At 42.3% G+C, this 13,504-nt stretch overlaps 1 protein-coding gene across 1 annotated transcript in view; it reads right to left on the bottom strand.

Annotated features, from left to right (window-relative positions):
• The window catches only part of LOC146833122 (intercellular adhesion molecule 2-like), a 51,359-nt gene that overhangs the window by 17,584 nt on the left and 20,271 nt on the right, over window positions 1-13,504 (bottom strand). Inside the window, exon 2 of the mRNA XM_085600746.1 lies at window positions 1,579-1,857. Within this exon, the coding sequence (XP_085456872.1) occupies window positions 1,579-1,857 (279 nt within the window). The remainder of the gene's footprint in view (window positions 1-1,578; window positions 1,858-13,504) is intronic.

A 13,504-nucleotide genomic window follows, 5' to 3' on the forward strand; every position in this document is an offset into this window, starting at 1 on the left:
GATAATTAGTTTTGAATATTAAATTAACTGGATGCATTTGTTGACAAGATTTTCACATCACGCTAGTGGGGAGGTGCAGTCAGTAAGTTTTATGGGCTGCCTTGTGTACGAATTATGGTGTTGCATTAAATTACATGATATTGTTTTTAATTCCATTTTGGGGTTTGTGTTACCCTGACAACGCCCTTTATGGGTGAAATCTGCGGCCTTCTTTTTAGTGCTGGTATATAACAATTTATAGGAACAAAGCTAAAGTGATTTCCCTTTTTAAGATCACAGAACTCCAAGGTGACATGAAATATTCTTTTAACGAACAGTGAAGGCAATTGTATTCCTATATTACACGGTCTGCCGTTAACTTTTCCTCAAAAAGCCTAAATCCCCCTTCTCTTGCTTTTCATAGGAAAAAGATGGCGCTGAATATGTGTAATACGTGGGTAGCATCTGTAGTGTAAAATTAATGACACCAATATGAAGCTAATTATGTGCTGAAAACATATTAAGCAGATTAATATAAATGGCTTTAAAAAAACTGCTGTAGTTTAGAATTTTTGGTAACATGCTGAAAGATCCCTATATTTGTCTTACTTACAGTAGCAGTTCAATATTATCTTCTTCCTACTAAAGATTGTTCATTTTCAGGGGAAAATACTTTCAGAAAAGTTAAAAAAGAAGTTCTCATTTTCAATGTTTAAACAGCAGTTTCCATTCTGCTTCATCTTCCTTTCAAACTGTCTGCTTGCTGAGCCAGTAGCCGTTGAGATATCACAACTCAACTGTGAAAACTCATTACACTAGAATAGGTATGTAATTTTCTTATAACAAATGGCACATTACTAGTGAAGTCACAATCAGAATGTAATAGGAAAATCAAAGACAGGTTGTTATACAAACATTGCATTCTTTCCTCTATAATATATGCACACAAGTGTAATGTACAGCAACACTCATAGACACAAGCACAGGACGCAAATATGTATAGGAATCCAAAAAGTTATTAATATTCCCAAGCTGGCCATAATTAATGTGAAATAGGCACAATAATAGGAAAATGTGCGAAGGAAAATAAGGACAACTTTATTATACCTACAACCAATGTGATTTGTTGGCTTTAGTTGTCAAAATAAATAGCAGTCAAAAGGTGAGCAGTAAAAACCAGGGAAAGCACTTGTTTCAATCCTCACTGCCTGAATACCGAGTCTGCTTCAGGATGTTTGCTTTTTTCATAAAAAATTGCAAGAACGGTATTGTGACTGAAAATACTATAAGGTAAGTGCTTAATGAAAGAAATACAGTTTAATATGATTGTCAACTAATCCTTATGTTGTATAAAGCAAGTTGAAGTGAATTTATTACAATCTATGCTTAGGTGAGAAAAAACCCAGTTTTGATGATTCATCTAAGGCGATCAGCGGAAAGAGCTTACTCTTTACAGACTCAAGGTTGCTGTTCTCCATAACATATTTTTTTAATGAGGTGTTTTTCAACATGCATTTTTCACATTCATACCTTCTTGAAAATTAGCTGTACTATTTGCACACAAACAAAGAACAGTGAGTCCTGGAGCAGCTGACTTACGGTATGCAACAATGGTGATTTGCGTGGTTCTGCTTACTGAGGAAATGTCGACGGTGAAGCACTGTGGGGCAGAGATCCACTGAGTGATGTTAAGGAGATTTGTTGTGATCCAGTACTTGTCCATTGGCCCTTCATCCTTACGCAGGGAGGTCTCCCAGCCTCTGGCTACTATAGTGCTGTTGCACATCATCGTGCAGTTTAAAGAAATAGAGCCACCGTATTCAACAAAAACTGGATTTGGCCCTAAAATCACTGGTTTACAAGCATCTGGCATTGTCTCTGAGAAAAAACAAAGGATAAACATTAGAAAACATCATCAGTACCTTTTATGTCTCTTTTAAGCATGTCTATTATGAGCTTTTGGTCATAGGGAAGAACCTAATATTACCCAGTGATTTTAGATTTACTTCTAAATCATGCTAATCCAAACACATCACTCACAGTCCTCTCAGAGCCAGTTTTTGAGTGAGAATCAACTATAGGATTCACTACATGGTTAGAAGAACTAAACAATGATAAACAATACACCGAAGTGGCCTTTTGTTCACCTGCCTGAATTCTAGATATAAAGGGTATAACCTCTTTAAAGATTAAACAATATACTATTTTTCAATTAAATTTAATGGGGAACAAAACAGCAGAACAGGAGAGCACTGCTCCAAACTGAAAAACTGAAATCAACACTCAAATTGTAAGGCTGATAATTAATAGCAAGTTTTTATTGGATTTATATAGCGCTTACTGCCCCTGACGAGACGCTGAAGCACTTTACAGCGAGGAGCATGCAACTCGAGAACCAGGGGTTAGTTGTTAATCTAGTGGTTATTGTGATTAGTCATGTACTCTTAAGACAAATTGCATGCATTTACTCCAGTTACTTGTGATATATTAATATCAGTTAGGTGTGTAGTGTGGGCTAAGTGGTTTCAGGTAAATGGTTGGTGAGAATGATATGACAGAGATTAGGTAATGTTAGATTACAGGGATAGGGTTGTAAAGATGAGAGGTGGTGATTTATTAAATTAGATTGGTGTCTATGAAATGATTAATCAGCCAATTGCATAAGTACAATAAGAAAGACTGAGGCAGGCGTGAGACTGACAGGAGATTATTCTCAGAAACAGAAGTCATGCAGCGGGTGGAAGGAAAGAAGAGGGTCATTCTGAAGAAAGAAAGGAAAGGAATCAAACAAGAGTAAGTCAAGGTACATTTTTCATGCAGGGTTTAGGAATATAGTGGGAGGAGTCTTTCTAAGTAGGCTAGCAATTGGAGAATGTACGCTGTAGAAAGAAACAACATAATAAATAGTACTCCATATCTGGGGCAGACAGCTTAATGTGATTCCAAGTGTATACCTCATTTAAACATTAAAAGCCCTAACAGGCTGTGTCCCAAATCTAGGACAGCCCTTGTAAACAAAGTCTGGAGTATCCCAACCTTGATACGGGGTCTGTACACAGCACAAGGGGAGTCAGCGGTCTTATTTAAAGATATTCTCTCATTATTGTGTAAATAGAAGGTTTTTTCACTCACTCACTAAAATGAGTTATTTGGCACTGGCTGAGAGTATCTTGGCAATGTGCAATCATATTTGTCACCTAATCCTATCCAAGTGTATGTAGTGTGTGTTTGTGTATGTGCCTATTGTAGAATATGCATTATATGCAGAAGCAAAGCTGAGTGATGATGGCCTGTGGGTTCCATTTTAGATGCCTCAGGGATGTCCATGTGCACAAGTTGGGGTGAAGTTGTTTTCCCCAGAAAGCGGAAGTGTATCTGGAGAGTGCAGACTTAAGAGGCTTCTTCAGAGTTGGGTGGTAACATAAAGTTCTCTGAGTCGTGAATGATGTGGTAAATTGTCCACAAGGGGGGATTCTCTGCTGGTAAGGATTTTCACAGTGGAGACTCCTGACACAGAGAACTTACCACATTCTCTATAAACATGACAGTTTTATGTTACCACCCAACCATCAATCAGGTTCTCGATCCAAAACTCGACACTCGATGGAACATAATGTGTAGACAATCCTCAGATGTTTTCTAACAATGTGCACTTCCCAGAAAGGACCACTGTAGGTAGCTGCATTACATGGCCATCTGAAACAGTCAAAAGATGGCATCAGATTTCAATAAATGGTGTTAAAATTGCCATGTTATTGGTGGATCGGTGTAGAGTCCAAAAAACAAACAGTTGTTTTGTCTGGGGCTCTGGACATAATTGCACCAGAGCTGCTCCTAGGTGTCCCAAGCTGATTGCCACAACCCACTCCCTTGCCACAGAGGTCATGCCCACCTGCATTATTCCTTTTTGCTCCTATATGTGTGTCTTGGTGCCTTACCTTCACTGGAAGCCCTTGTGGGTGCCAGTTGGCCAGTCTAGTCCAACTCATTGATGGACATGTTTTCCAATTGGTGGCACCAGTACTGGGGGATACTGACTAGTGCTTGTAATTACCCACAGGGTTAGTGCAAGCATTCTGCTGCCCAAAGTCATAGGACCCTTTACCACCTTCAACTTTGAAACTTGACCATATTTGATGCTTTAGGAGCAAAACAGCACCCACTGATTGTGTTACCCTAGCATCACCTTGCCCTGGCACCAACCCCGATTGCCCACAAATCATTGGCTTTCAAAAACACACCCTACAGACCAGAGTGTGCCAGCTCAATACCCTCTGTAGTACAGAAACATCTGAAAGATACAGATGATTATAGCCTGTGCCTTTATGATGTGGCTGTCTGTCAATCTGCTGCACTTGTTGCCAAGAGAAATGTTGAGGCCACTTGTGCATAGTGTGATCAGCCACCCAATACCAACAAAGGTGAAGTTCAAAGATCATAGGCTGCTGTCAAGTATATCTGCAAATCACTTTTCTCATATTGCCCTTTTTGTAGCCACAGCAAAAAGAGGAGGGTGTTTTGCTGCAGGTAATGCAGGGTGTAGGCTCGAAGTGGGCAGTCGATAGAAGTACGTTGTCTTCCCTCAGGTTGGTGGCATATTTTTCTGCTATTTAAAAAGTATGGATTCGGTCTGCTGGGAGGACTCACCAGTGTGCATCCTGGTTTGTGATGCATGTAGATATGTCCAAATGCATTTCATGCATGTGCAAACAATGCAGGCTTGTGTATGCACTCCTATCAATCACAACACATATGCATTACAATACCGTTATTAAAAGTTTAATTTAGTTAAATACGTCAAAATAGCACATGGTAAGAATTAACCATTATATTCAAAATGTAATTCAATTGGTGGTAGGGTAAGGGCGAATATTAACAATATGTAAATTAAAGATTGTGGTATGATATGCTATGCTATGGTTTAAAACGAGGTCAGACACGACTGTTGCCTTGGTGAGGAATAAACCTGATTTATTTGAATAGGGGATCTAAGGAAACCATAAGTAGGAGTCCCGAAATAAGTATCAAGACACTGACACGAAGAACAGGCACAGAAACTCTGTTCTTTCTTCTTTGAAATGGGTAGTCCCACCACCCGGCCCCAGGTCTTCTTATCCTTGTCAGACTCTTGGCCTCGGAAGAATACAAAATAAAAGAAAAGGGTCCTAAGTCATATGTTCGACATATCCTAAAACTGTCTCATCACCAGTCTGCAATGAAAATAGCCCACTTCCTCTGTGACTTGTGCGTTCATACGGTGGTTTCATCCCGAGCGTGGCCCAATGCAAAAATCCCAGCTAAATGAGAAGAGTGCCCATGGGTAGAAGCTCCCGTCTATAAGCTAACAAAACCCACTACCAGCCCCGTAACCAGGCAAAAAATGGGTGAATAGAGTACTTGCATTAAGTTGCAGTTCTGGGGATGAGTTTGGGGCTGAGAGGAACTCAGTGTCCTTCTCCCTCAGTAGGTCCCACGTCTTTAGCATATTTCCCTTCCTTGTGAAGCTCGCAGCTCGATTGCGGCGTCCTCCTGATAGCACGTGTCTTCATGGCAGCCTTTTTCCATCTCCGCCACTGATGTCGGGAGCTGTCCTAGTGTTTGCCATGTTCCTCGTAGCTCTTTCCCTGCTGGTAGTTACTGGTGTCCTTTTCTTGAGCAACGCCATGCCCCTGGAGTCCAGCTGCACCTCATTCCGATGGCGAGTCATGTCGAATGACTAGCGCGTTGCCTTCGGCCTATACAGGCCCATGATCGGCAGTCATGTTGGAATTCCCACTGTCAGAACTCGGGTCCACGTTACATATGATATGGTATGGTATGGTATGGTATGGTATGGTATTATATGGTATGGTAGGGTAGTATGGTATGGTATGGTATGGTATGGTATGGTATGGTATGGTATGGTATGGTCAGGGCCACTGGATTTATGTGGCAAATGAGGCCAAATAATGCAGCTGGGTTGAGTAAATTATGCAGCAAGAAATTGCAAATTATGCATCGTAATGCAGCACTTTTTATGTTAGAATGACTTCATTATATTGTCATTTTTACACTTGGTAACATTGTTTGGGCATTGTTTTCACCTCATTAGTACCAGTTGGACACCCAAAGATAGCAATAAGCAACATAAAGGTGACCAGTCAAGCTTTGCAAAGGAGCTTCCACTTTGCGACAACATGTGTTGCTTTGTTGTTAGTAACTTTTGAACCATTTGATCTAGAAACAAAGTTTTTGGGAGAAAATCTAAAAACTATGCCGCAGATGATGGATTATGTCGCAAATGCAGCAAATTCATAACTATGCAAAAAACGCCATGGCTGCACAATCGCATAATTTCAGTGCCCCTAGATATGGTATGGTATGCTATTGTAATTGTAATTGTATTTATATAGTGCCCCATACAAGGTGTTGAAGAGATTTTCAGCAAGTAGCATGTTACTCCAGAACCCAAAGGATTAGAGGTGGATTAGTATAGGGAGATATGAGCTGTTGACTGAGCGGTGGACATGTGAGGCTGTTAGTTGGATTGAATAGGATAAAGGAGAGATAGAGGAGGGAAGAGTCCAGAAAGTGTTATTTGGGAGACCATATTTGCGAGATGAGGTTTGGGAGGAGTCGAAGGAGGGATAGAGGAGCGGGGAGTCTAGAAAGGGTTATTATGGAGATCTTAGTAGTAAAATGAGGTTTGGAATGCGTCAAAGGAGGGTTATGGGAGGGTAGAGTCTAGGAAATGTTATTTTGGAGATCTTAGAAGTAAAATGAGTTTTGGTGTGAGTCAAGGAGGAATAGAGGAGTGAAGAATCTAAAAAGGGTTATATGGGAGATCATAGTAGTAGAAAGAGGTTTGGGGCGAGTCAAGGAGGGAAGAATCAAGAAAGGGTCTTTGGAAGATCATAGTAGTAGAATGAGGTTTGGGATGAGTCAGAGAGTTGAGGTAGCGAATATATTGAGAGAGGTATGGCGTGAGACGTAGAGTAGTGCACAGAAGGGAGCTGAAGACATTTTTTATTTTTTTCTACAGCAGGAGTAATGTAATAAATATATAGATACACAACTACATAGAAAGGGTATACATGTGTAAGAGAAATAGAGAGATATACAATTGTATTGTATAAAGTTCCATATGTGCATGTATGGATCGATAAAAATTCAGACTTCCAGGTGTTGCTGTACATGAAGCTGATATATTTGTGTATTTCAAGGATATATGTATGTATATATATTTTTTAATATTTATTTTTATATTTCCCCCAATGTTGAAATTCTAGTGTCAAAATGCTACTTTAGTAAGGTGACATCAGATAGACTTCACCACACTTGGCCGTGTAGCAAATGTGTGTCACACGGAGTGATAACACTTTATGCTACGTTATCTAGCCCATACATAGCACACAACAGCCACTAGTTTGACACTGTGTTGCTCTATCCAGAGGGATAATGGTGGATCTGCATGTTTGATTGGAGAAGTGTGTGTTTGTTGCATGGCCTATGTGTGAAAATTTGCATGAGGTGCGTAAGGTCCTGACATTTAATCTGGTTGTATTGTTGCAAGTTTACCACTCTTCATATATGTGCAGTGATCAGCAGACGTATGTGATGGGAAACAGAGAGTGCACCGTGCAGCATTTATTCTACGTACTTGATCACAGGGCAGTGTTGGAGACAAAGGGTACCCCAACATTTTGAGACACCCCGAAAGTTACCTCTAACAGTTTCACCACATTTACTGGATTAGAGATGGTGTTAAACCTCAATTTCATGAGGCAATGTATCCCCTTTGCTAAGGCACCGTCCCAAACATCAAACCAGCAGAATTATACAGTTCATTAATCAATTGGATGTAATGGATTGAGTGAGCCCACAAACATAACTGAGTTCTAGATCAATGAAAAGTTAAAGGGTTCTATTACAAAATTCTAAAATAAGCAGTTCAGAGTCAATGCCATGAAGGCTCTGAGATGCAGAGTGACACAGAATATGTGAAAATCTGATTTTTTTTAGTCCAAATGAGCAGCAAAATCAGAAAGGAATTGTGCGGCATTCCTAGTGGAATAGGAAAGTCTTCTGGCTCACCCTAAAAATTGAGGGTATTAATATACAATTCTTGTCTAATCTGAGTTTCTGCACATTCATTGTGCTGTGAGCAAATGTATCATTTATCATTCAGTAAATCAGAGCACAGAAAAAATACAAGTCACATTCCTGTTATCACCTAAGCACTAACCCATTGTTATGAACACTGATCCAACACCATCTATGCTAATATCATCCAGAGATGTTCGAACAAATGTGAAACATAAACATTGAGACTTTCAGCGACTTCAGCCAAGAAACTGGAGATGTGACATGTATCAAACCACATCCGAACTCGGGAAGATTCACCACGAACAGAAAAATAAAAGCAGTGAAAATAATCATTATGACTTCAAATTCACTGTGTACTGGTGATCCTGTGGGCAGAGGATGAGTGCAGTAGCACAGTGTGAGTGACAGAGAAGACTCCCATCTTGGTCAAGATGGCGTTTGCCCAGAAATGCGGCCTATTTAACATTAATTAGAAAAACTCACTTTTCTACACAACATTGGAAACTTGTTTAACAAATAATTGCATTATATGAGTCTGTACTTTTTAACATCCAAGCATAAAATTGAATTTGACCCATTGTTAATAATGCACAAAAATATAAATCTGTCAAATTATTTCACAGCAGTAGCATGGTTGGCGTGCAATCGCGTCGTGATGGTACATGTGACCTAGATGCCTAAGTAAAGGGTCTATCTGGCCAGGGCGGGCACTACAGGTGCAAACCGGGGGCATCGTTAGTTGTCCCAGTAAAGGGTCTTTATGGCCACTGAATCACTAAAGGTGCACAAAGACATTCCAATAAACGTCAGTAATTGGTTCATATATGGTCACATAGAGCAACCCGATGACATACCTAGGCGCCTCCGAAGGAGTCAATAGGGGAAGTCACTAAAGTTTTTCATCTGCATCTTTCTCATTTTATTTTAAGCCTCATAACTCCGATGAAATCTGCAAACGTTTCAAGTTGATTGGAAAAAAATATCAACAAAAAAAATGCAGCTAAAAGTTGGCTTGCGGGAGAAACAGTGCAAAGCACCTTCTCTTAGCAAGAGAATTATCTTCAAAAAAGGTTAACGCAAGAATATTTTTTCACAAAAAAAAGTATTGTTAAATGCGGAAAGCTTCTCCTTCGGGTAAAGTTGAGCGAAGTTGGTAAACTCTTAGATGTGTCAGACATTTCCCCTAACCTCGAAGGCGACATTTGGATGAGTGCCCACACTACTCAAAACCCAGTAAATCCCGACTACAAACAAACAACCAACATAGCTCAACCGACACAAACAAAGCGAGGGTTGTGTTAAGGCCTCAAATACTAAATAGCTTATAACGCTACATAATATGGCCACAAGAGAGCACTAGATTACAAGAAATTATTTTAAAAAGACCTGGCCAGAATAGAAGGTCCACGGGTCCCTAGATTACTAATTAATGGAAGATATGAAAAAATCGGTAAGGGGGAGGGGAAGGGGGGCATAGTTTAAGTAAGTTATAATTGGTTGTTTTGTTTATACGAAATGCGATTGGCAACACAGTACATAGCAGACATTGTGTAAGGGAGAGGGCAATCCCATAGGAAACCAGAATTAGAATTGTAATTAGTTGAAGGACCCTAGAATTGTAATGTACTTAAAGCACATGTAGAGATGTTGAGTTTGTAATGTGTGTTATCAAATAATAAAAAGAATGAAACCTAAAAGACCTGGCACTTTGGATTAATTCATCATTTCCTACCACGGTCCCCAGTGACACATCACCTCTCACTCCAGTAAAACATTATGCATGGTGAAGACAGGGCATAAGGTTGGAACCAGCCTACACCACTGCTCTCCCTCTATAAATCCTTTGCAAGAACGTGGCAGTTTAGCTTGTTGGGTCCATGCACACGTCCGCATGCAGCCTTCAGTTTACTGGTTTGATCATGGCAGTGCCAACTCAGCCTTTCATCCTTCTGAGTTAGAAGAAAGGACGGCCTTCGAGTTGGATAGTAAGGACACCTACCATTTAAGCTCCTAAACACAGATCATCGTGTGGGTGGAGCGATGTAGCATGTTTAGTAATCCTAGATCACTCCCTTTTTGTGAGTTTTGGTTATTCTTCAATTATTTTTAATTTTTGTAATCTTTGCCTCTTCTGTTTAAGACTTGACGGACCCATGTATCTTGTACACTTTCGGTGGGAAAAAAATACATTTTCCCGCTCCTCATTTTCATAGCGCGGTCTCCAGGAACACACTTTGGCCGAAACGCAGATTTTTCGCCCTGTGTTGGAATGCTTGGCATTCCTGAATCTCACCTCGATGGCCCTGCAGGGATAAAGCTTGTGTTCATCTGGCAGCCTCCACAGGCCCGTGTCCATCCTGTTAGGCTTGCGGCCCTAGTACCTGGCACACTGACACAGCTGCATGCGAGGCCTACAAAAGAGGAAACACTACTGCAGGTGAGGCCTTCGGAACTGGACACACTACAGTAGGTGAGGCCTTCAGAACTGGACACACTACAGCAGGTGAGGCCTTCAGAACTGGACACACTACAGCAGGGAAGGCCTTCGGACACACTACAGCAGGTGGGGCCTTCGGACACACTACAGCAGGTGAGGCCTTCGGAACTGGACACACTACAGCAGGTGAGGCCTTCAGAACTGGACACACTACAGCAGGTGAGGCCTTCAGAACTGGACACACTATAGCAGGCGAGGCCTTCCGACACACTACAGCAGGTGAGGCCTTCAGAACTGGACACACTACAGTAGGTTAAACCTTTAGGCACTTTACAGCAGGTGAAGCTTCTGGAACTTGACTCAGTACTTCAAAAGAGGTCTCTGGGACAGGACACACAACTGCAAAAATGTGCACACTACTCGAGGTGAGGCCTCTAGAACTGGAAACAAGACTTCAGCTATGGCATCCAGAAGTGGCCACAACAATGCAGAACTGGCCAGAACACCCCAGGTGTGGCTACCAGAACTGAAAATTCTATTGCAACGAGCTGTGGACAAAAAAATACAGAAGCTTGCAGAACCGGGCACAGCCCTCCAGATGTGTCCTTCAGATGTGGGCACTGCCAGGGACAGGTCCACACAGTGAGGTGTGAGGAACTTTGAATAAATGGACTGAGAGTAAGGACCATAGGGCATCACATGAGCTTACAGCTGAGGAGCTTGAGACACATGGACGCCATGGTCACACAGTGTGCGGACCATGGGCGGCCTGGACCGTGTGAGGGTCCTGAGATCGGCGGACAGACAGTGAGGGGAGCACGGGACTCACTGAAGACAGTGTGATGCTTCTGGAGTCTATAACCAGTGTGAGGGTTTTGGGACATATGAGCAGACTGTGTAAGGAGCTTTCAGCCCATAGGCAGACAGTGGGTGGTACTGAACCTGAATGGCAGACAGTGTGGGGGTCCTGTGGATGATGAGAAGGCAGTGTGGGGAGCACAGGATACATAGACAGTCGGAGTGTGGGCCCGTGGCTGTATGGGCAGCCTGTGAGGTGTTTGGGACTCATACGCAGGCCATGTGGGGAGTACAGGGCTGATGGGACGCCACTGTGAGGGTCCTGGAGCCGATGGGCAGGCATTGCAAGGTGCTTGGGGTATATGGACAGACAGCGCGAGGTCCCGTGGCCAATGAGTAGGCAGTGTAAGGACGCTGAGATACATGGACAGACATTGTGAGGGTCCTTGGGTGTGAGGGCAGATTGTGTAAGGAGCGTGGAGACAATAGGCAGAAAGCAGGGGATCCTGGGGCTGATGGGCAGGGAGTGTGAGGAGCCAAGGACACACTGGTAGAAAGCGTCAGGGTACTGGAGCCCATGGGAAGACATTGCGAGGGTCGTGGAGACCACAGAATTGTGTATGAAATTATAGCATAAATAATTACATTAATTTGTTTTATTTTACCTTATAGTGGATGAAGCGGTATGGAAATGAGATTTCACGCTAAAATATGCATTTGTGGCTGGCAACGATGCCTGCTTCAGGAATCTAAAACTCACAGTACATGGTTTGAATTCCAAATGAGTGCATCACAGCCTTTCTACCTTTTAAGATTGATACTATGTGTAATACTACAGAGCATTTTCTGTGCTGCAAAACTGTACAATCTCCTGTAGCAAGCACTACGTAATTCAAAAAATATATGTCATATGAAAAAATATGCTTCAAGAAAGGTTAAGGTAGCAACATGCAGCATATGACAACACCCACAAAAAAAAGCATTGGTTAAGCCAATAGGTCTCGTCCTGTAAACCTATTCGCTATGTCAATGCTTTTTGAGAATTCAGTATAGCATTATCAAAAATGCATAATGATGTAGCCACTGTTGCTGGTGGTGTTATTCTGTAGCTGCACAAATGCATTAAAATTCATGCAAGCACATGGGTCACCACAAGTTCAAGCTTACCGAATGACGCAGGTGCTATTTTGTTTTCATTGACCGAACTAAGGTGGCGAAATTTTGTTTCCAAACTGCTTTCCTTGTAGCAGAGTGTCCGCCAGCAACAACAAGCTGCTGGAGCCTCCAAAAAACATGCAAGTAGTTAAAAAAACATGTCAAAGCCCACAAGGGGTAGGGTAGCAATGAAGGACAGTTTGGGAGGGCAATGAGGAGTGGGTTGGGAGGGACAGAGTAAAAACAAAGGTTGGGAATGAAGGGATAAATGAGGGCAAAAGCTGCAGATGAGGGAGAGAGTAACATAGAGGGCGTGGGGAAGGCAAACAAGAGAGGGCAGCACACGAGGAACCAAGCAATATGGAGTGCTGGTATTTGGTGGGGAGAAGCCCAAGAGGGTGGGAGCTAGAAAACACATGCACTCCCACTCTTGGGGTAACACGCTGATAGGACGAGCAGTGTGCGACCAATTGGATTTGTGTTAATATTCAGGCTCTCTTGAGCCGGTGGGGCTGACGAGCTCATGGTTACGCACCTGAATGCCACGAGTGGTACTGGACCTGAGAACAATTTTTGGCAGTCTACGCAGCAACCCTACACACATGCCTATTCCCTGCTGACGAGAGGTAATAACCTCGAAACACGTGTCTAGGGATGGCCAACGCGACTTTAATTTTGCTTAATACTCTGGCAGAGGCGCACTCGCTGATGCTTACTGCATGGACCATAATGCTTTGGGGTAACACGCTGATAGGACGAGCAGTGTGCGACCAATTGGATTTGTGTTAATATTCAGGCTCTCTTGAGCCGGTGGGGCTGACGAGCTCATGGTTACGCACCTGAATGCCACGAGTGGTACTGGACCTGAGAACAATTTTTGGCAGCCTACGCAGCAACCCTACACACATGCCTATTCCCTGCTGACGAGAGGTAATAACCTCGAAACACGTGTCTAGGGATGGCCAACGCGACTTTAATTTTGCTTAATACTCTGGCAGAGGCGCACTCGCTGATGCTTACTTCATGGACCATAATGCTTTGGGGTAACAC

This window comes from Triturus cristatus, chromosome 4_2, assembly GCF_964204655.1.
Source record: "Triturus cristatus chromosome 4_2, aTriCri1.1, whole genome shotgun sequence".
Classification (NCBI taxonomy): domain Eukaryota; kingdom Metazoa; phylum Chordata; class Amphibia; order Caudata; family Salamandridae; genus Triturus; species Triturus cristatus.